This window comes from Plectropomus leopardus, chromosome 10, assembly GCF_026936395.1.
Source record: "Plectropomus leopardus strain MGB_pleo_1.0 chromosome 10, ASM2693639v1, whole genome shotgun sequence".
NCBI lineage: Eukaryota > Metazoa > Chordata > Actinopteri > Perciformes > Serranidae > Plectropomus > Plectropomus leopardus.
Window position 1 is genome coordinate 10,528,039 of NC_142185.1, and position 24,554 is coordinate 10,552,592.

Consider the following 24,554-nt stretch of genomic DNA (forward strand, 5'->3'; position numbering starts at 1 on the left):
AAAATAAGCATCATCGCCATTCTCAGACGATCATTCGATCATTATGATCTTCAAACACAACCAGTCGGTCAATGTCTCACCTCCTGGGAGTCCGTCCCACACTTCCAGCCAGTCATACTTGCAGTCTCCATCTCCACCCGGCAAGGGGTCGTTCTCCAGGTCAAAGGTGAGGAAGGTGAGGGTCACATCCATGCTGGGTGGGACAATAATAATGAAGGAGCACTCCAGGTTGTGGGGATATTTGTCAGGGAAGCCCGGGGACTCAATGAGACCTGAGGGACTGGTGAAGTTACGGGAACAGTCTGAACCTGGGATAAAGACACAGACACAAAATGTCAATAGAAAACATATTTATAGAAGTTTAACATTGGTATAACTTATTAAATGTGACTTTATCTGATAAATTAAATTAAATTAAATATGTTAGCACAAAATCTATTGAGAAAAGGGTTTGGACACCATGTGATTATACCTTAGACTAATGATAGCATTCTGGGCAGACACTCAAAGGTGCTGTTTGCTTAACAACTGAATACCTGCCTTACAATTTCATAACTCCCAGTACAGCTATTTCTTTTTTAATGGCCAGATAGAAGTCTGGTTATGTGAGATTAACTCAGACACCTTGTTACGCACTTTAAATGCATAAATGTTAATGTGATTGTTGGACAGCATGCAGAAGATGAATATCCACTATTTAGAGCACATTTAGGTCTCCTGAATCTAAACGTGTGCTGAAGCAATGGCAGTTTTATGTAGATGTGAATCTTGTGGGTAGAACCCAAGAGAGATGTAACCTCGGACCGATGTCAATCTAGGTTTCAAGGAGGTGACCAATTGGTTTTTGTAGTAGTAAAACTGTAACCTTTTTTAAACTGTGTCATCTATGAAGACAAAGATACAACGGTGCGAGAGAGAGAACAAAACTACAGAGGACTGAGCGCCAGAGAGCCCAAGTTCAGGCTTCTATAAAAGGAAAAATGCATCTGCTTGTGTGTCTAAAGTGCACTTGAGCAAGACGCTGTATAACTACCAGCTCTTGGGAAAATGCAGGGGCAACCTCAACCCAAAAAGAGACATTGCTCTTTGAGTATTAACAAAGAGATGAGGAATTCAAGTGAGGCAGAAGGAAACAAATAAAGACACAGAAAAAGAAGAAGAAAACCAGTGGGAAATAAAATTGAGCCAGGAGGGAGAGATAAAGAGAAAAAAAATGAAGATACATAAGTGAAAAAGATGTAAACAGAAAAATAGGAGTATGAGACAGATGTAGAATCTGTTGTTAGTGTCAAGGTTGGCTGGTCTTACAGTTATGAGAAGCTTTAGATATCAAACGTGCACATACACACACACACACACACACACACACACACAAAAACACAAAAACACACACACACAGAGTGATCTGGGGGTAATCTGGGGCTCATTTCTCAGTGACTATAATACCCTTGCTATTAATACTCACACATACATACACACACACACACACACACACACACGTTATGGAGCGGACATGGTCGCACCAACTGGACCATTATTCCAGTCGACCCAGCCATGTATGACCTTACACACACACACACACATACACACACACACACACACACACACACACACACACACACACACACACACACACACACACACACACACACACACACACACACACGCAAGCACACTGTCTAAGCCTCTTATGGTAACCCATTTCTCTCCAGTCTGTTTGGGTGTCTGCTATTGTGCTTGCGTGCTTGCATGAGTAATGAAGAGAAAGAGTGTAAGAACACATTAAGAGAGAGTGCGCGTATATCCTGGCATGCAAAGTGCATTTAAACATGTGTGAGTGTGTCCTTGTACAGTTATGTGCAACAACTTGTCTACATCAGCCGTGCTTCAGCTACATTTTTATCTGTCTCACGTGTGTCTGACAGAACAGATATGCATTGATTTTAATCAACACAGCAGTCTAAATTAGCTGCTGCCACTTTATGCTCATAACTGCAACCAAAAGTGTGTTTTTTGTGTTTTAAATACATCTTCGCACTTATGCTTTGGGATTTGAGTTCTTTCAATAATGAAATTGGTCCGCAATTGAGTGGCTAGTTTTGCCAAAGATCTCCATGGAGACTACTTTGTCACACCAGGATGTGAACTGACTCGATCAGTCTGCAGTCTGAAAGATGCTGTCAGAGGCAGGCAGAATGTCTGAATGCGTCTGTGTTAGAATAGGCACCTAAAAAAAAAAAAAATAGTAAATTTGGGACATTCATATTTAAACAAACTTAAGTGGGTGTAATCAGGAATATTTATGTTGATTTCCCTGTCTCCTTTTATTCTATTTTAAATCATCTCAAGCTTAATCTAAAATTTCACTGATCTTTTGGTTGGGTGACTACAAAAAAAAAATATTGTAAAGTTATGTATTTCAAGGGGTATCTTGTTTGTGGCAGAACTATTTGTCAGGCCTGGAACAGAAGAAAGGAGTAGTAAAATAACATTCTTTGGATTGATCACTACAACAATGGTGTCTTGTAAACCCATGAGGGTTGGGCAAATGTTTGTGTGCCTGACATAAAATAAAGAAATCAATCAATCAAACAATCAACAACCAATCATGTTCCCGACGCTCTCATCTCTCATTTCTGTTTTGTTTTTGTAAAGATCACAGGTGCCTGTGCAAACAGACTGCAGTAATCAGTTGTCGGGTTGCTAGTAGGCATTTTTCATGTTACACGGGACATATGAAAAACCCCATTTCTCTTGGCTCATGTAAACACCATATCCCTACAATGATCATAACCACAATCAGCCTTATAAAAAAGTCACTGTAAATGTACTCTATGTGATCATCCATTTTCCACTGTAACCATCTATTTTTAGTATAACGCAGATTGTCTGATTGTCTTGATATACCCCCGTTTGTCTGTTTTTCTGTCCCACTTTCCAGTCTGATTTGCTTGTTATTGTGACCTTCTCTCTCGTGTAAGCGACCTCTCACACACACACACACACACACACACACACACACACACACACACACACACACACACACACTCTGTCTCTCACAGGGTTCCCCTTGCGTCTGGCCCCCCCGCGGAGTCAGTTGCTGGATAGCCCCGGTCTGCGTGAATACGAGCATGTGTGTGTGTGTGTGTGTGTGTGTGTGTGTGTGTGTGTGTGTGTGTGTGTGTGTGTGTGTGTGTGTGTGTGTGTTGAGTGAACGCCTGACCAGTTCTGTTGCCGACAGCGATTTTATTCCCTTCTCATTACTTCATGTGCATGAACATCGAAAAAACACTTGTGCCCTCCTTTCTCCTGTCTTTCTCCGCTCTGTCCCTTCTCCAAATTCTCTCTCAGGCCTGTCTCCACCTCCTCCCTCCTCCTTGCTCTTTTTCAAATTCAAAAAGACCACATTTTAAATTAGTTAAAAATATTCAAAATGGCTTGTAGTCTCCTCTGTACTACATGTGTCTGTTTTCTAAGACTTTTGTTCCGCTCAACTTCTCTCCTCATTCATTTCTCCCCTCTTTTAAAAATATGTGTATTCCCCACTTCTCTGCTTTTCTCTTCTGATCTTTCTGACTCTCTTCTCTCCTGCTGTTCCTTTTTTTAACTGTCGTCCCATGCATCTTTTCATCTTCCACAGCTCCATCATTCCTTTCCCTCCCACTGTCTCATTTCCTATTCTTTTCTCCTCACTTCCCATCTGTTTGAATTGGATGAGTTTGAAAGAAACACGTGTTTCACTATGGGGTAAGGTTAGAGGAAGTGTGTGTGTGTGTGTGTGTGTGTGTGTGTGTGTGTGTGTGTGTGTGTGTGTGTGTGTGTTGCTGGGTAGATCTGGCACTGGAGCTTATGGCTCACTGATCTCGGGGAGACGGGACAAGGTCTGTCAGTGTGTGTGTGCGCGCATGTGTGTATGTGTGTATATGGTAAGTTGGCATGCAGCAGACATCTACTTTCATTCAAACTGTCTTTCATGCCAATGGGCTATTAGTCGGATCAAACCCACAATTATTCCCTCCAACGCGTGCACGCACACACACACATCAGTACACATGCACAGGAGACTCAACGTACACGCACTCACAGACACAGACACAGACACACACTCACAGACACAGACACACACACACATACACATCAGTACACATGCACAGGAGACTCAACGTACACACTCACAGACACACACACACACACACACACACACACACACACACACACACATACACATCAGTACACATGCACAGGAGACTCAACAAACACACTCACAGACACACACACACAGACGCACACCGCAGGCCCACACGCAGCTCAACAGTTCTAAACCACAGCTTGGTTTTTCCATACGTACGGTTTGATTCCATCTGTCATTTCAGTCAGCGGCTCGTTTTGCTGAAACTCCTCTGACATTCCATTTCAGCCTCTGTCACTGTATCACAGCAGGGATTTCCCTTCATAATAAACTCCTTTTTCAACCAAATTACCGCTAGTGGATGAAATCAAACTATCACAAGACAACCACCCCTTCAGTTATCCCAATGCAATTTGCTAAAAGCTCCAACCCAGCAATACTCTGATGATGTAAATCAGGGAAATATTTTTAGATTAATTTTTAAGTTTGACATCTTGGAACACATAACTCAAGTCGGCTTTATTCTAATATTTAGAAACATGTAAACAAATCTTTTCCAGGGGAAATAAAAACAATGTCTTTTGCATCGCATAATTCACACTATTTGTTTAGTTTTGTTTGTTTAGTTTTATTTGCAAATACATATGTGTAGAAAAGACAGAAAAGATAATTATAAAGTTCAAACTCTGAGCAGGGGAGGTTAGGAGCCAAAAATAACTTATGCAGATACCTTCCCTATTAGATAACTATAATCATTTGTAAAAATAAAAAAAAACTGATCAAATTTAAAAACTAAGCCGCAATAAAACTTTGATAAATAGTACAAAAGGTTTTATTTACAAAGTAAAATGCAATGCAAATGACTCAATAAAGTGCTATGAGTCTTTGCAAATTAGAGTCCTTTTCAGATGTTTTTTTAAAATAATGTAAATGTTGAAAGAAGTGGGTTATTTCAAAGAGGTGGTCCTCCATTTCAATGAATATTTATTATAAAATCTCCACCATTAGGTGGCAGAGTGAAAAATATCGCGCAAACAGCACTCTATGCAAAGCCACTATTTGGGCTATGTTTCAAAATGACACTGCACTGCAGACCAATAAAGCAGTTACATTTCTATTTTAGTTTTGTTTTTACTGGTCATTTTGAGGGCAATCATACTAATGCTGTCTGTTGCATCGGCCCTACCACAGAGCACCTTTCGCTCCTCACTGGGTCCAATCTGGATCCACTTTTCCTCAATGAAAGCCAGAGTTGGGAGGAGCGAGCGATTTGATTGGTTAGATGGTGTAATAAACTGGCTTGATGGGTAGTCAGACAGAGGCAGAGAGGAAGTGCCTGAAGGTATTTGGTTGAATGTAAACAACAGCAGTTATTGGAAGGATTGTCACGATGGCCTCCAAATTACACCGCCTGATGAGTGTGTGTGTGTCTGTGTGTGTGGATTACTCACAAAAATCTGTTCACACAGTAGTGCTATGGGGACTCACTTCTCATTTACATCAAAAGCAGGTTCCAACAAGGTAAACCTGTAAAATTTAAGGTCAAGATTTGGTTCTGTATAAGGGTTGGGGTTAGCCATACAGGGGTAAAGGTTGAGGTTTGGATAAGTGTCCTAGAAATTAATTTAAGTCAATCAATTGTCCCCCTAAGTGACAAGAATAGGTAAAAACGCGTGCATGTGCGTGTGTGTGTGTGTGTGTGTGTGCGCACGTGTGCGTGTGCATGTGTGTGTGTTGTGAGTAAGCATGTGCGTGCAGACATGCAAGTTGCCCCGCATTTATGAGTAACCGTCCAGCCTGCATCAGTGCGTGCATACATGTCTGTGTGTGTCTGGAGAGTTCTGGGTCACGATAACAGCTGGGGGCACACTGCCTAGACAGTGAATGTTGATTGGTCGCCACACTCTGGTGGCTGTGTTCCCATTGGCTGGAATTTTACTACAGTATCCATAGTGACAGAGTTGTAAACAAAAACAAGTGTGGCGTGTGTATGTTTTTGTCTTCAAGTATTTTTTGTGTTTGCCCTTAATTTTGATGTCTGCTAGCATGCATGCACAAGTCTTTGTTCATGTGCATGTTTGTATCAAAGCATTATATGTCTAGATTTATAAGCTGTATATGTGCACTGTACGTTATGCAAATGTAACTGTAATATGACAGAAATCAAATGCATGCTTTTGTAATTTTGGTGCATGTTTTTCATTGTAGATATGTGTCTATGTGTGCCATTTCCAGACTGATTACACTGTTAATCTTTGAGGGGTCCAGTAATTAGGACACCCAGAGAGTGGGGGACAATCTCCACCAACAAGCACGCAAGCACGCATATGCACGCACGCACACACACACACACACACACACACATTCTCATTACTCCAAAACACAGGCCCCAGACACAGACATTGTGGCAGAGACCCACCCTTCGAAATGTCCAGACAAGGGGATAAAGGAATCAAGAGGAGAAAAAATTATCTATGATAGAAACATGGACAGTAAGAGAGATTGTCCCATGTCAAAGACCTCTGTTGAGGTACCTAGCAAAATGATCCAATAGTAAGAGGTGGAGCTAGAGCCACTTACTGGTCAAAAGAAAATCGTCACTCTTGCTCGGTACGGACTAAGTGCAAAAAACAGAAATCTGCTATTTTGAAATTCTCCATTGATTACTACGGAGACTCTTGACATTCCAGCCTCCAGAAAAAGCCAGTGTGCAACTCTGTTACGAGGACAATGAGCGAAGTGGAGATGCACCTCTGCATTGTTGGTAAAAAGGGATCGCAGTGAGAGCTATATGGAGCAGTGAAAGGGCTTTTACAATCTGGTAACAAACCCTCCTACATTTATGACAACTGTCTGTGGTAGAGATGCAAAACTGATCTAATGTCTAGTTACATGTCTAGGGTACATACTAGTTTATTCCAAAAGTGTTTGGTGGGAAGGCGGCAATATTCAGGCAGTTCACCAGGAGGCCGCACAGTATGTATAACACAAGCACATACACATACACACAAAATATAGTCACCCACGTAACCAGACGTTCTGCTGCTGCACCTTTCAGGATAATAAGACCTTGTTAGCAGTATGGCAACAGCTAGAATGTTCCAAATGGCTCCATTATTACTGCCAAGAAAGGCTGGGTACACACATACAACTACATACACACGTGATTACACAGCCAGAGACAAACCACAATACATAACCAGTACATCTTTGTAGTTAATGTATCCTCATACAACGGTTCATATAATATCCTATCAATTAGGGTTTCTACAAATGATGTTGAATCCTTAACGTTAAAGTATGTAATAAACATAAAGTTACTGAGCTGAGGTTAAGGAAAAGAAATATGGTGAGGGAATACCTCAAAATGACTCAAAGTTCACACGATTCCGAATACTGGTCTCCTTCGGAAAGTCCACCTCATAGTCTGCCTTGTATGCCTGGACTGCTCAAGACCTATTCCTACTTTACTACTTTCAGCGCATTGGTATTGATTGGGATATGTATGAATTTGTTCAGGAAAATGTATGAAGAGTTCATGGAACAGTCTGATTTAGTTGATGGTAATCTGAATACAGCCAGTCTAAGCAAGAAATGTGTCAGTAATCATAATTTCAGCGAATGCCTCCAAACAGAATTAGATTACATTTAAGGGACAAAGCCCTTGTCTAGCCTCAACTAGAAGTCAGGGTGGGTGGATGAATCGACAAAAGGTCAGACTTTAACACGGAAGACCGCTGTTCATTTCCATTTTCATACTGAGTCAATTTCTTTTAACCACAACTACTATTGTTCTATAGCCCTAACCAAATGCTTATTTATTATGTCTAATCCCAACCCGAACCCTCACCCTAGCGAATCCTAACCTTAGTGAATGAATTTTTTGAAGTGAAAATTTGTAAGTGATTTTTACCATATTGAAGGTACAGAAAAGGTCATCCTGCTGAAATAGGCATTATGCCAATTAATTAGTGAACAGTTGTGGTCATGTGAAATCATTTGAACTCTGTCCAATATGGCTATGTTCATGTTTAAACCCTTTGAAACCTGATGCAATATCACTTTTGCTGCGCTTCCTTTTAGACACCTTCACAATCAAAACATGAAAAACAGGCGATGGGCAACTTAGTATGAAATGTTCCACAAACTGCAAGAGATTATTGCATTTATCCAAAAAAAAAAAAAAAGCTAAGGTAAAATGCCTGAGGAAAAAATGAAAAAGCTAGGTAAAAACTATATTTAGAATTATCAAAATTACAAATTTAAAACTCTGTTACCAAAATATTATAATTTTAAGCACCTTTTTGTTTGTTCTGTTTTTTTAAAAACTAATTTTCAGGAAATGTTCTTGTACTTTTTATAGATTTCTTGCTAAGTTTGGGGTAATGTCTTCTTTCCTTACTTACTGTCTTCCATGTTTTTGAAAAATTCAGGCCAAGTTTTTAAAGGGTTAATCACAGTTAATGTTCTTCTGAAACTTTGAAGTGAATGTTTATGAATATCTTCCTATAACAGCAACTGTAAACATAGAGACTTCATCTAAATGTTTCCCATGAAACTGCCCTAACAGCGTTTCATGTTTTTAGTTTGGTACATTTTAGAAAGTCATACATCCTAAATCAATTCACTGATTCACAAATCTCTCTTTGTCTCTCTTTCTTCCTCTCCCTAGGGTGCTAGGGTGTGAACACTGACACCCTTGTTGTTTTTAAGTCCATCAGGTGGACTGTGTCAGGCGCAAAACACACGCAAACACACATACACGAAATCCCAACAGACTGGTGCCAGCAAGTGAGAAACACCGACATCCGCACGTGTTGTGTTAGTAACCTCAGCCCTCTGTGCGTGTGTGTGCGTGTGTATATCCCAGGGGAACAGGGCTCAGGACTCAATTAAGCGGGCATGTGTGGAATGCTTTCAGGGGGAACGGGACAAGATGGCTGTGGGGCCGACACTATGCGCCCCTCTGTCTCACTTGCCCTTGATCTCAATTGGTCTCGCTTTGGCTGACCCATGGCAGCGTGAAGGAGAGCCATGTCAGCGCGCACACACACACACACACACACACACACATATGCATACACACAAAGTGCCATGAAGGGGAGAGATGTCTCGCCTGGACAGTCTAAAAGGCTCTCAAGGGTCCTCTGCTGTGTCTCTCGTCTCTTACTCTCTGTCTCCCATGACACTGGGGGGATAAACCAGGCTTGGTCACCTAATGAAGCATGTTGAGTCCTCTATGAGTAGCTTGTAATACAGTTAATAATAGACTATTTGCAAAGGTGCAATCATTCTACAATTCTGTCCACTTTCGAGAAGTCTGCCCATGTCATTTACAGGGATACGGTCCTTCTTGTAAGTCTTGGATTCTCAAAATTCCCAGGACTTTCTTGCTTTATTTGACAAAGAAAGCATACTGGGGCATCCTGGATTAAAAGGGTTTAAAAAGCTCACCATGCTATCACAATATTCCCTGTTCAAGTCTGGCCTGAGAATTTTGCTGCATATTGTCCTCAATTTCTTTTCCTTATTTTCTTTCAACTCTCTGTTGTCTGTCTACAATAGAATGGAGAGAATAAATGACATTGTTCTGCATACACACACTTTTTATCTGTGTCTGATTGTTCAAGTGCCTCACCAACTTAACACTGAGTGAAATATCAAAATCTAAGATGCCCTCTTGATGCTGCACCACTATGACACACACTAACTGAAACAATAATTTACTCCTGATTTGTCACACATTTCCTGCACGATATACAGTGCAGTATTCAGTATCTTTGGAACAGTTTCCCATCCAGAGGAGTTTCCCATCCTGCTACTATCACCTTGTCTGTATCAAAATTAATGTCTTTTTTTTAGAGTATCAAGTAAAAGAAAAAGATGATGATAGTTTATATCCATGTCTGTAAAAAAATGATGTGTCTCACACAATTTCCTCCAAGCAGCAATGATCTATACAATCAGCACAGTTTCAAAGTAAGCACCCAAGATAAGTGTCACCAATTCAGTATCTGACCAAGTGTCTTCCCTCCTGTCCCTGAGTCATGATACTAAATAATGGCCAGAACACATTATAATGTGGAGTTGACTTTAAACTTTGCAGATATAAAACGTCATCACTTTGTCACAATATCATATTAGATATTTGTGTGAAATTTTGTCATAATTAGCTAATTAATTCTTGAGTCATGGCCAAAAACATGTTTTGTAAGGTCACAGCCACCGTGACCTTTGTCCTTTGACAACCAAATTCTGATCAGTTCATTCTTAAGTCGAAGTGAACCTTTGTGCCAAATTTGAGGAAAATCCCTCAATGCCTTCTTGAGATATTCATGAGAATAAAATGGTCTTTGACCTACAAAATCTAATCAGTGCATCGCTAAGTCAAAGTAGATGTTTGCAACAAGAAATCCCTCAATGGCTTCTTGAGATATCGTCTTCACAAGATTTGGATGGACATGACATCAGAATGACCTTTGACTTATGACCACCGAAATTTAATCAGTTCATTGTTGGTCCAAGGGGACATTTGGTGCCAAATCTGAATTCCCTCAAGGCTTTCTTGAAACATAGCACAAAAAAGTGAAATGGACGGACGATCGAATGGACCAACAGATGAACAGCCTCTTCAGCTCAGAGGCATAAAAACAGCGGCAGCATCCATTTACCTGTTTTGAAGATTTCGTAGCGCAGTGAGAAGCCTGCCCCCTGGTGGGCGTAGTCCGATACGAACTTGATGTGGAGTGAGGGCCCTGACGATATGATTGGTGCAGGGGCGATGTTGCTGCAGTGCTTCCCCAGCAGGTCAGCTGACTCCGAGTTCCCATCATGGATCTCTACATAGTCATATCTGCAGAGGACAAACAAATATCATTATAAACCTCCTCTTCTACAAACATTATTGGGGTTAACTGCACTTTACTAAATCTCTACACAATTTTATTACTATTCTGACATTTGCAGCTCATGGAAACAGTGATTGCAAATATCACTCCCAGTGAAATGCAACACCACAGGGGCATTAATAACCTGCAGGGTTAAATATCTACTGTACATGTGTTATGTACAGACATTTAATTAATGTACTGATGAGTTGTTTTGTGGAAGAGGGGAGACAAGACTTTAATTTGAGGAAGAGGAAATTGTTGAATCCTTTCAAGCTGCTTCGCCTCTGCTATTATTAGGTTTTTTCATTTTTTCTTTATTAGTTTTTTCATCTGGCAGGCATCGCATTGGATTTGGGTACAAAACGGAAGCAATGAGCAAATTGTTTGCATCTATCAGTAGCTAGAGGGACTTGAGAAAGCACAGTTACTATCAGCAGAAGCATGGGTGTCATTACAATTCAAATGAATGCAGCTGAAGACATCGGCAGTTCACAGATGGCGGCAGAGGAAAAGAACCACCTGCATGAGGCAAAATAGAAATAGAAACCGTTTTTGGGATTCAATAAATGCTCTGTAATCGAGTGATTATATATTCCAGCTGCTACAGGCTTAATGGTCTACAGAACACAAATACAACCTATACAAACAAATAAAAGAAAGAGAAATACTAAACAAAACTGATTCCTGATCTCACGCAACCAATTTAACTCATTCTGTGTTTGATTTTCTCACAGTGATTCCATGATATTTTCAAAGCAATGCCATGTTTTCAATGCTGTCTTTTGCTTAATGTTACACATGGGGTCAAAGTCAGAGTGTGTGAGCCTTGTGAACTATGGATGCACCCTGCAGCCTTTGATGCTAGAAACTGAGTAATCTGGAACAAATGACTCGTTTACATCTAACTCAATAATGTCTGTAACTCAGGCAGTTCTAAGAGAAATTCACATTTTCCACTTTCTACAGTTACAGATTCAGGTCACTTCAGCATTTTCTTCATCTTCCCTTAGAAATATTTCTGACTTTTTGCCGACTATTACACAGTTCATACAAAGACTGTGCTGAAATATGACTAATCATGTCAGAATTAAATGAAGGAACAGAGGGATTATGATTAATAAGGATTCCTCAAAGGCTAAACACAAGTTAATGGGAAATATCAATAACTAGAATTGTGAAAAGTGACAATGTTTCTGTCATATCAAATCAAGGGTTGCAATTTCTTTATAGTTCTTTGTAATTTTTATACAAACAAAAAAAATTAAAAGAGGCACAATCCAATCAAAATTTAACCAGAAATACAGACAGACATGCTGCATGGGACATTTCGTTTCAACCATGAAGGGAACATTCTGACTTGAAATCTATTTTTATTCCCAATTCTTTGATGTTTTCTGACCACAAATGTAAAGACCTGTCTCCAGACCCCCAGCAGGAGTGTTGCCTCTGTGTCTGGATACCAAAGACACACCTGCCTGCCTCTAAAATAGCTTCCTGGAGGGAGATTCCTTGAGCAACCTAACATGACAGAAGACATAAAGTTTAACTCTTGAGTTGAGTGAATTGTCAATGAAATAAGGTTTCTCTTATCGCTGGATTTCATTTGCATACCAACATTCATCATATCGATCAGTTCTGATCACAGTGTCTCTAATTGTTTCAATATTGAGCTTGCCACATTTCTCTATGGTAACCAAATAAATATGCATCAACATCAATGGAACCCAACATACCCTGCATATTCCATACAGTTTAAGAAGAAAGCTTTAATATTAATTTACTTTTCAAACATATCATAAACAAGCAACAGAAAGCTTTGTCAGTAGGTCAACAGAAGTTAAAGGTGGCACAGGATGACAGAAGCACCACACATGGTAGTTGTTGCTATTGTACACACACAAGATACACAAATATAAAAGAGGTGTTAATCTTTTCACTATTTGATAGCATGCATCTACAGTCATGTGAACTATCATTCCTGGACCCAGAAGCCAAAACACATACACACACACATAAACACTCGTATTGGAACTTAAGATGACCTATATTAATGTATTACCAAGTACACTTAACCAAACCCTTAGCCAAAAGTTTCAAAAGCCTTAAAGTTCAATGGTTTCAATTTGAGGAACCACAAAAAAGCAATAAATGTGAAGACAGTAAAGCCCCTTCAAAATATTATTTTAAGTCTTGTGTGTGATTTATCTCTTCATGAGTTCATGAGCAGAGGAAACCTCTGCTAGCTGATGTAAAATGTCATGGGTTTGTGCTAATAACATTAGCATGTTTTATATATGGAGAAAAAGTGTATAGTAAAGACAACTGTGTTGTTGGTGAATCTTTTGAGTTATAATTTAGCCAAATGTTGTGACATTACCTTTGTTAAATGTTGCTGTTATTCGTGGCTTCAATGTAAAATGTTCTAGGCTTGTGCTAATAACATTAGCATGTTGCATATGTGGGGAAAATGTGTTTAGCAAAAGATAAGTGTTCCTTCTCTGAATCTTGCAAATTATAATGAGGCCAATTTGTGTACCTGTGTTTAATATGGTTGCTTTAGGCTATGTTTAATGTGTGTTTTGAATTAATCAAATCTTACAACCCTACAGCCATCTCACATTTTGGAGGTGTAACTGCAGAGCAACACAGACACACCACTGCACAAGTATAAATGCACACAATGGCGTAGGCCTCTTGCATAGGCTACAACATCGGGTCTGCATAGAGCTGACACACAACTACAAATCCACCTTTACACATACACAAATTTGGTTTCACATGACTTGACTTGAGCTGACATGGGCAGGATTAAATATGTGGTAGATATTTTTGTCTTTCATTATGATCCTGTATTACTCCAGCTGTCAGAGTGACACAGTTATCAAACGTGCGTGTGTGTGTGTGTGTGTGTGTGTGTATATGTGTGTGTGCACATTCGTCTTATTACCTCTCGTCTTGTAACAATAAGACATGAAGAAATCGCAGACAATGGGCACAGATTCAACACTACAGAGCCCTTCTAGCTTTTAGAGGCTGCCAAGTCCACAGATGAGATCTCTATTGTGCACAGACACATTGTGATGTGTGTTGCTCTGGCTCTCACAATGTGTGTGCCTGAAATTCATGTCTGTGGTGTGTTTTTGTGTATGTGTGTGTTTTCTGACAGGTGAGCAAGCTCCCGACATAATGAGGGTCATACACCTCCCACTCTCCCATCATGCTTTGTGTCTCCTTTGCGTGGAACTAACACCAGTTATGATGCAAGCTGTCACTGCGCCGTGAGCATGTGTGTGTGCATCTGTGTGCATGTGTGCGCACGCATGTGTACGTGTCACAGTTCCTGTCATATTTTCCCAAGAGAACGCCTCATCCCAGCGACAGTTTCCTCCTCCTCTTTTGTGAAATGACAACTTTGTTTAACGGCTACTCGTATCCTGACAAGATCTCTTTTTCTTCCTTTTCCTGGCTCACTCCTTCCCTAATTATTTTTTGGTGTTTTACTTTTCAACACTCGTTCTTTGACTTCTTCCTTTTCTCTCTCTGTCCCCTTTCCCTCTCTAGCTCTCTCTAATGTGCTGTCAGGCACATAACCAGTGGCCAAGAGCCAATGTGTGGGTGAGACAGAGGAGGCAGAGATGGGGAGGAGAGAGGATGTTAGAATTTTGTGAATATTTGAATTTTAAGCTACCATTTATTAAATCACTGAGAGAGAAAATGGAGGATGGGATAGATAGATAGACAGATAGATAGATATATAGATAGATAGATAGATAAAAAAGGGAAACTGGAAGACTGACAGGACGTATTCAAGATGCTAGTTAGCCAGTTAGCACATAAACAGCATAATCTAAAGTTGGATGAATGGAAAGTATTTACTGCATTTTAGTAAACAATTACACAAACAATTGTGACCCATTTCTGCTAAAGAGCTAAATGGCTAAAAAAAAATAAACTTAATTAACATTGGTTTGTTTCGATCTCACAAGGGCTGACGAATGCCAACAGTGCAGGAAACAACGCAAAAACTAGGGCGACAAACACTCACCAAACAAATGGCCGACCCTCAGCCTTGCATGTCATGGTAAGGGTTAAATCTCTTCTTTGTCTCATTTATTTTGTAAACCAGTAAGATTCTGTATCACAGCTGAATTCAAATGAGGAGTGAGACAGACAGCTCAGTTACTGTTGAGTCTCGGCTGGTTGAATCCATTTTGTCCCCTTCTGCTCTCAATCATCATTTTTGCTGTATTGTAATAGAGTCAAAGTTAGAGCTGACAGGGAGTGAAGAGCTTAACTTTACAGTTACATCAGTTTGTGTGCACATTTTTCATTCAAAAACTTGATTGAAAATATAAAAAAAGTAATATAACGTTTTTATAAAGTTTTTATATTTGGAGGAACTGGAAAAGTTAGTGTATCAATACAAAATGAATGGTAAATGCAAAGGAAACAGATTCAGTGAATAAATGATGACCTACAGAAATGGCGGCAGACGAAACATCAGGCATGTGTGGGCCAATGAGGAGACTGCTAAAAGACTATTCAAATCTCTTGATTTCTATTGTTCAGCGTTGTTAGTCATACATTGTTCTCCTTTGTCTGAGCTTCAACTGACGTTCTTTTAATCACGTCATCTCTTGCACCCTCTTCTCATGCACTCAAGAATTAGTGCCACCTTCTGTTTTTCTCCATAGAAGAACACATAAACTTGCATTTTCCTGTGCCAGTTTTCAAAAAACTTGCATGTGTGAATAAAAACCTGATGATGTCCTCTGACAGAGCCTGAGAAGCCCTACATAAAGGTTTTCCAAAGCTTATTTTCTCCTTGTCCACACTACAACAAGCTTTTTTTTTCTTTTGCAGATTCATCCATACTGTAGGCTGTTGTGAAGCTCTGTTTTCAGGTGTGGCAAAACGGAGAGATTTCATATTCAGCTGGCACAGTGTGGACGCAGTCAGTGAGAGAACATGACACTGCATTCACCCTGCCAACTCCTCCCCTCAGATAGACAGAGACAGGTGTCCCTCCATCCCTTCCTCCCTCCCCGCAGCCCCGTGCCTCTAACACAGCTACTTCGAAGTCAGCACACAGACCTGCACAAACACACAGCCTTTCTGTCCCACACGTAAACACACTGATGCACACACACACAGCCTGTAGCCATGCACTCAGATGGATCTATAGAAGGGTTTGAGGTTTCGTCCAATCTGTCTCTGTGTAGGAGGTACACAGCTTCTAACAAATCTCATCGTTTAATCCCATCATCTCTCTGTCTCTCTCTCTCTCCTCTCCCCCAATATATTTCACTGCAGCCAATCAGTGATTTTCTGAGACTTGCCAAAGGGAATGACACAAAGTCTGAATTTGTTTCTCCCACACTTTTCCTGAAATTCCCTCGTTAACAAGCAGTGTACGAGATGCTGGAGGAAATTATGAAAAAAAAGAATAACTGTTGGTTCCAAAATGTGTAACATGAGAGGTTACAGCTGTAAACAAGGACAATAATTTGTAGGATTGTAAGCACAGAGTGAGGAAGTAGATCTAAAACTGAATGAAACCTTATTAGATTCGTGTGTGTGTGTATGTGTGTGTGTGTGTGTGTGTGTGTGTGTGTGTGTGTGTGTGTGTGTGTGTGTGTGTGTGTGTGTGTGTGTGTGTGTGTGTGTTTGTTTTGGGGGTAGAGGTGTTTCATGAGCGAGAAAGCTCTCAAAAGCCTGTCTGACGTGAACCAAGGAAAAGGTTTGGATACAGACGCACTTCCACCCCTCCTCCCCTCCCTCTCCTTCTCCTCCCTCCTGCTTTGGTCTTAATTAGCTTTCACACGTTCTCTCTCTCAGCTCGGGAGTTGTCTTCTTACACCTGCACATTTCTTTCAAACATCAGGGGTGCCTTCAGCAGCAGACACAGCGTCTGCAGACACGCACAAAATAACAAGAGCTAAAAGCCGGCCAGACTTGTAGTAATGTGTGTTAGTGTTTTCACAATGTTGAAAAAAAGAAAGAAAAAAAAACAAGAAAGCCCATTAAAACATAACAATCATAAAAAGTGCCTAAAAAAACTGTCCAAATCGAAACCTATTTATATACAAAGGCATTATCATGATTTTAATTTTATGGATTGTTTTATTTATTATATTTGTTTTATTTTATGCATGTTACTCTGTCCCATTTTGTGTAATTTTTAAACAGTTTTTAATTATTTTCTTTTGTTTTGTTTCTCATTGTCTGTCATTTCATATTTTTGTAAAGCACTTTACAACTATATATCTAACGCTTTTCAGAACAAAATTTTAATCATTAGTATTATGATTAAATTTAAACTTTTTACAGGTGTTTTGTTGTCTTCATTCATATTTTTTGAAGCATATAAAGGAAAGTCTAAGGATAAATTAAACTGCAGCTCAATACTAATGTAATACTTATTGGAATTTGAATGTTTATACACAAACTCTTACTGGGTGTTATTTTTCCTAACAAATAGGTAAGATGTCTTCATTCCTCCTTTTTTTGTTATTTTGTATTTTTTTTTTTTTTTTTTTTTTTTAGATTTACAATCTGCTCATGCGCATTTAGACAAAAGAGAAGTGGAATAACGGTATGCCACATTCAAACATTTTTATAGGAACTGAAACTATGAGTATACTCATACTTTCCTCCTCCAGTCATTTGACTATCACAATTCAAGCTAATGCCTTAAAATTTATTTTGGTTTACAGGGAAGTACAAATGGACTGTTAGCTTAGAAAAACAATCATGGAGCTGCTGGATTCACCCGAGCACTCTGACTGTTCAAAGATGCTTCCAGCAGCACTGATCAGTCCCATAAGGCATGACAGGCTCTAGTTTAGCAGCTGCTGCTAACGATTCTTACTTACTCCTACTTCTCATTCTCCTATACACTATACACATCCCTGGAGACAAAGAATTTCAAACACTACATATTCATAAGCATTATACAGTATTTGAAACACAGAGCCTGAAAGGGTATTCTTAATGTTCACAGGCAGTGCTAAAAATCCCAGCTGAGAGAACCTCTCGCATATTACTACTGAATTAAGAACTGGGAGGCCATATAGCCAGCATAGCTTTTGCCTCAGTCTAAATTTCTTTTTCCTTAATGGACTCAAAAAAATGCACTAATTTTAACGAGTACACAATGCGATTCACAGTAAGTGAATGATAGCAAATTGTTTTGTTTTCATGGACCTGTGGACTCACTAATGTTCTGTGTTTTCATTTGGTGCGTGTTAGTTTATGAGTATGACCCATACACTCGCACCCTGAATATATAATCATATACCTGTGTAGAGGAAAAGCAGCCCTAGTTAGTCTGTTACTGAAGCAGTTAATAGAGAGTGAGGAGGATGACTGACTTCACTGTTATCAAGTAATAGGCCTATTACTGCAGACAGATGGACAGTGTGTGTGTGTGTGTGTGTGTGTGTGTGTGTGTGTGTGTGTGTGTGTGTGTGTGTGTGTGTGTACGTGTGCATGCATGTGTGTCCGGCAGAAGTCTCCAGGACAACCAATCGATTCCTCATTATGGCTTTAACACACATTGATCAGGGTCAGTCCTTCAAACACGCACGCACGCACGCACGCACGCACGCACGCACACACACACACACACACGCACACACACACACACACACACACACACACACACACAGTCATTACAGTAACAGACATTGATCAGGCAGACCTTCAGGGCTGCAGGGAGTGTCTGTAAATCAGACTACTGATATTATCATCATTACCTGCATTACCTGAGTGTGTGTGTGTGACAGAGAAAGTGGATTTCCTTAAATCACCACCTTGGAGCTTAACGAATCTTCAAATTTCAGACCTTTTCTTGTGACCCCAGGGTAGTGTTAAAGTCATGGTGCGTTCCATGTGTACTGGGACGGCAGAATTTCCAAGATTCCGGTTGGAAATTTAAATTGGAACGCCCCCTGAAGATGGCTTTTAAACTTAGAAAGTTAGAAGAACCTGACCAACCCCAACTTCAAAATCCAATATGGCTGACAGACCATGATAGTTTTTTTGTTTTTTTTTGCGTCTAAATTTAACCACATGCTTGTGTTGCACAAGGAAATAAACATAAATAAGAAGTGAAGAAGTGTTTTAAGATCATTGTTGCTGTTTAAGTTTATTTTGCAAAAAACCGAATGCATCTTATGAGCAGAAACTGTACATTTAAAGACAATGACTGACTGACATGCCCTCCCAAAACATCAACAACAGACGAAGAGGGTTACCTAGAGCATCATATGTAGACGCAAACAGTATGATCAAGCAGCGATATTTAATGAGTTGCAATGAGAATGTGTTGTATGTGTTTTACAGTATGTTCTTACAATCCCCAAAGGTGCAATGTGCTGTGATTAGTTGATGTTAAGGTTAATGATAAATACTAACTGTCAGAAATCTCTATTTACTGCTCACTGTTGAGTAAAGTATTGAGTGTCTATCGTCCAAAAAGCAGTGAAGGAGGGAGTGATTTTGGATCCAGCCCAGGTCTTTTGGTAAACGGGGCGAGGCATGGCGTTGATTACACTGGACGTGTTTTATGCAGCAGAGGCTGCCTTTTTATAACTTCCGATAGTGTGGAAGTGTCTAGAGTTCATGCACTCTGGGCTTGGAGAAACAAACTGCACCTCAAGTTGATTAAAGCTCCACATCACTGCTGATTTATCTCTGCGGTTGAATTGGAAGAACACAATGAAATGCCTGCCTGACTTAACTATCAACCACAAAAACGGAGCAAAGCCTAATAGTTCTTGTTGGCAACCAGTCAGACCTATTTAATCTCACAGACAGTTACTTCCACAGCTTAAGCATAAACTTTAAGTGAAGATTTGTACTTTCGGGTAAGTTTTATTTGTTTGAGAAAGAAATTGCTGTTAGAGTTATGGCATACAAGTGATTAAACTCTGATTTACGTTTCCTAACAGCAGCAAGATATCTCTCCCTGATCACAACTGTAGGTGCATACATCTTTATGCATCTCTGTTATGTGCCTAAAAGTTTGCCTGGTGCAGAATTTTGATTGATTAAAAACTATTGTTGTGCCGCACATCTGGGTCCCAAGGTGTTCACTTCCTTCTGTAGCTTCCCAATAACATTGTCTTCCAGCTCTGTGCTGGGATGCTTGTCTGGACGCCCGGCTCTCCTGCTGGTAGAGTCGCTGTGATGTTAATTCAAACATGCAGGCAGCTGCTAAATGCCCACAGCTGGTAACCGAACATCCACTGTCACACCAAATGCTGCTTCCACTCTCTTCCTCTCTCTGTCAAATAGTCTCTTCATCTCTCCCTCCAACATTCTCTTTTTTCCTTTCTGCCCTGAGGCCAGTGTCACATCACATCACTCTACCTTTTGCTCTTCTCTCGGTCATGTCCCCGGGACACCCGCCTGCCGCTCAGGTGTGTCTATATATGTAAGCATACGATCAAGTAGTCCAGGGTATATATCAAAATGCATTTACAGTGTTTTACACAGTAGTGAAACATCGCTAAGTCTATTAATTTAGGTACTGTGCTTATATACAATTCTGAGGTACTTGTACTTTACTTGAGTATTTCTATTTTATGCTACATTATACTTCTGCTCCACTAGAATTCAGAGGCAAATATTGTACTTTTTACTCCACTACATTTATTTGACACTTACGAGGAGGACTCCATTCATATTTACCTCTTGCAAGCCTCTCATCTGTGAGTAGATGCATGCCTCTTTCTGTGTGTTAATATGTTACATGGGTGTAGTTTGGTAGAAATAAAAAAGTTCCTACATGAAACTACTTACAACAAAGTCTATGGTTTGCTTGACTAACCAGGTCATAAAACATTTCTGTTGAGATTTTCAAAAATGTTTTTTTTTTATGCTTTGAGCATCACAAGCCGAGTGCAATGTAGTTCCATTACAATCAAGAAAAGTCAGACATCTCTCCAGCTAATATTTCCAACACTCCACAACTCACATCAAAACAATCTTAGCACTACAGGTAAGAGGAAAAATATGTATACTTGATGTTGGGGTGAACTGTCCCTTTAAGATTACATGAGAAGAGAAGAGAAGAGAAGAGAAGAGAAGAGAAGAGAAGAGAAGAGAAGAGAAGAGAAGAGAAGAGAAGAGAAGAGAAGAGAAGAAAAGAGAAGAGAAGAGAAGAGAAGAGAAGAGAAGAGAAGAGAAGAGAAGAGAAGAGAAGAGAAGAGAAGAGAAGAGAAGAGAAGAGAAGAGAAGAGAAGAGAAGAGAAGAAATAGACCTCGCATGAAGTTAAAAGATTGATTGAGGCAGAGTACAAAGACAAGGTCTAAATCATTAGTGAAACCATTATCGTTGACTGCAGCTTCTCTGTCATATAAATCACTTCTTAACTCACTGCTTTACTCCACACTTATTGTGTAAGCCACATAACCGTGAAGCTGCCTACGTGCCTGTCTGCCTGTTGTTCTTTCTCTGTATGCGAGTTTATTTGAGAGCTTAAACAATGCTTGTGCCTCTTGTGTTCTTGTTTCTGCATGTGGGCCTTACACTGTATGTAGGTGTGTTTGTGTGTTTTACTCCTTCAATATTACAGACGGCATTTGACTCTGGTGTGATTTGAGGTAAGGGAAGACCAGAGAGGGTGGGGAATGTGGAGAGGATGAGAATAAGAGACGTTCATATAGAAAAAGGGGATTTAAGTGATGGATAGACAGAAGCTGGAGGATGAAAGAGGATGAAGACAGATATAGGCTGAGGAGAGAAAAGTCTATAAATGATAAAGAGAGGAGAATATATGCATTTTAAAGAGGGAGACAAGGGAAGAAGAGGGAGATGAGAAAATAAGAGAGGAAAGAGGAGTGTGGCATTTGGCTCTCCGTCTGTGTTTTCTCATATGCGATACTGAATAATGATTTGGCCTATAAAAGATTGGCACGCTGCAGAAGGATGAGGAGATGTGAAGGAGGGAAGGGAGGATTTTAGATGGGGGTAGAGACTGAATAAGAGGAGGACAGAAGACAGGAGGAGAGGAGAGGTGATGGAGAAAGAGACGCGCGGGGAGGCGGAGGGAAAAGAAGGTGGGACGGAGGAAGGCACAAGAGCAGATGAAAGATGATAGATGGGGTCCATTGGGCAGAGGGGAGGGGGCGGAGAAGGTGAGGAAGGGTGAGATGAATGAAGGGGATAGGGGAAGGAGAGAGCCAGGAAGAAAGAGGAGAGGAGAGGAGAGGAGAGAGAGAGAGAGAGAGAGAGAGAGAGAGAGAGAGAGAGAGAGAGAGAGAGAGAGAGAGAGAGAGAGAGAGAGAGAGAGAGAGAGAGAGAGAGAGAGAGAGGTAGCTGTCAGGATGATTTGAGCCTGCCCTCAACGGACCCTGACGCTGCACTTTTCCCTAAGCAGCTGTGTGTGTGTGTGTGTGTGTGTGTGTGTGTGTGTGTGTGTGTGTGTGTGTGTGTATGTGTGTGTGTGTGTGTGTAAGTGTGTGTGTGTGTGTGTGTGTGTGTGCGCGCATGTGTGTCTGTTCTTTCCAAACACTCCAAATAGAGATCTTGCTTTCTGAGACAGTGCAGTGAGCTAAGAGGAAAATGTGAAGCAGACAATCAACCGCTGCCGCAAAAGGCTGCTCACTGTACACTTTAATTTAAAAAAAGAAAGAATTTTGCAGCAGTTCTTTGACCTTAACTATCTTGGCAGCTGCCACATGGACAAGATGAATTTGCTTCATAAATATTCATCATTGAAGAGAAGTGCTTTCCTCTTTTTTTATGAATACAAAAACTAAATTAAGTGGCATTTCTCTATAATACATTCTTGGAAAACTATATAAAAAGGAATACATCTAGTGGATTTGTTGCTATGTACCTGGGTGTAAAACTTTGATGTCTTACTGTCATTTGCAGGATTAAAGCAATAGTCTAACATTTTTTGTTTTCTTGCAACTCAATCACCATCAAAAATGTTGGCATTGTACAATTCTGCAAACCATTTGTATGTTATTATGTAAGGGATAAATTGAAACTTCAAATTTATTTTGCTTTAGACACTGCTGTGGTTAACGTTATGTTTATGCACAAAAAAACACTTTCTTATGGTTAGGAAAAGATCATGCTTTGGCTTGAAGTACCTGGTTTTGCTTTATTTTTCAGCTTCAGAGGTTGCTGCTTGGAAGACACCCATATCTGGTGCCTAAAAAGTTGCTTGTAAAACAGTGACAGGTCACTAAAACAAAACTGGTTTTGTTGTTTGTTGATGTATGTTCTGCAGTGGTGTCATGCCATCCATCATCCCCTTCACCTTCAGATAATAAAGTCAGCTCATATAAGATGCCACTTTAGAAACTTTGATATGATACATAATAAATGTACAAATGTAACATATTTTGTGGTTTGCAAAAATGTACAATACCAGACATTATTTCTGACAACTGGGATGCATTCAAAGTTAGAGGAAAAACACTGTAAAAAAAAAAAAACTTAAAAAAACCCAACCAATTGTTTTAACTTAAAAGGAAAAAAAACAAGTGTGCAGGCTGCCTTAATTTGTTAAAGTTGACTAAATTTGAGAAGACAAGTTGAGTTTATTTTGTATTGACTCAACTTTTCCCAGTAAAAAAGTTTGATACTACTTTCACATTGTATGTATGAAGGTTTTGCCAGAAGCAGTTGAGCAAAAAAGCTGGGAACAAAAGGGAAACAGTTAGACTCAATCTGTCCAAAGGTAATAAAAGTCACCTCCACCTGCACCGGTAAAATTAATTCCACACAAAAGTGACGAGTTATGTGTCAAGTTATTTCATGGCAGGTCACAGTGACTTTCAATAGTGTTGTCATCACCATGAAGCTGCGTCTTCTTCCAGTCTCCAGCAAAACTAAGCTAACCATCATCCTAGATGTAGCTTCATATTTAATGTACACATGTGGAAGTGGCATCAATCTTGTCATTTAACTCTTGACAAGAAAGCAAATAAATGTATTTCCCAAAATGTCAAATTATTCCTTCGAGCTGCTGATGAATCTTATCCATAAAGGGAGAGTGATGGTTGGAAATAACTCCAGGAGTTGTGACATTAAGTAAGACACTTAACAGTGTAAACACGCTGATGTACTTCTCCTCAGAGCACACTGAAGTTAGAGGGTGTTAACTAATAAAAGTCACACCAAACATAAAGCTCTTTCTACAGAGCTCCAAAAGGGACATGGGGAAGAAAAAAAATGGATGCTGGTAAAAAATAAATAAATAAAAATTAGATGGTGGAAAAAATGTTGGTAGAAAAAATTGGTGGTGAAGAAAAGTAGACGGTGGAGAAAAAAATTACAGTGGAAAAAATGAATGGTGAAAAAATATTTTATGGAGGAAAATAATAAATGGTGAAAAATACATTTGTATGATAGAAAAGAAATAGTGAAAAATTATGTGGTTGGAAAAATTACACAATGGAAAAAAAAACAGATGGTGGGGAAAAAAACTAATTAAAAAAAAAAAATTCTCCCCAGAAACTCCAGAGAGAACACAAAAGTTTCTTGGGTAAAAATGCAAAAGTTTTTTGAG

General features: G+C 39.8%; 1 protein-coding gene across 3 annotated transcripts in view; it reads right to left on the reverse strand.

Annotated features, from left to right (window-relative positions):
- Positions 1-24,554, reverse strand: part of LOC121949453 (neuropilin-2-like) — a 124,564-nt gene that overhangs the window by 77,653 nt on the left and 22,357 nt on the right. For all 3 annotated transcript variants that reach the window (XM_042495145.2, XM_042495143.2, XM_042495144.2), the window contains exons 3-4: positions 10,801-10,982; positions 81-308 (exon numbers count right to left, since the gene is read on the reverse strand). In XM_042495145.2, the coding sequence (XP_042351079.1) occupies positions 81-308; positions 10,801-10,982 (410 nt within the window). The remainder of the gene's footprint in view (positions 1-80; positions 309-10,800; positions 10,983-24,554) is intronic.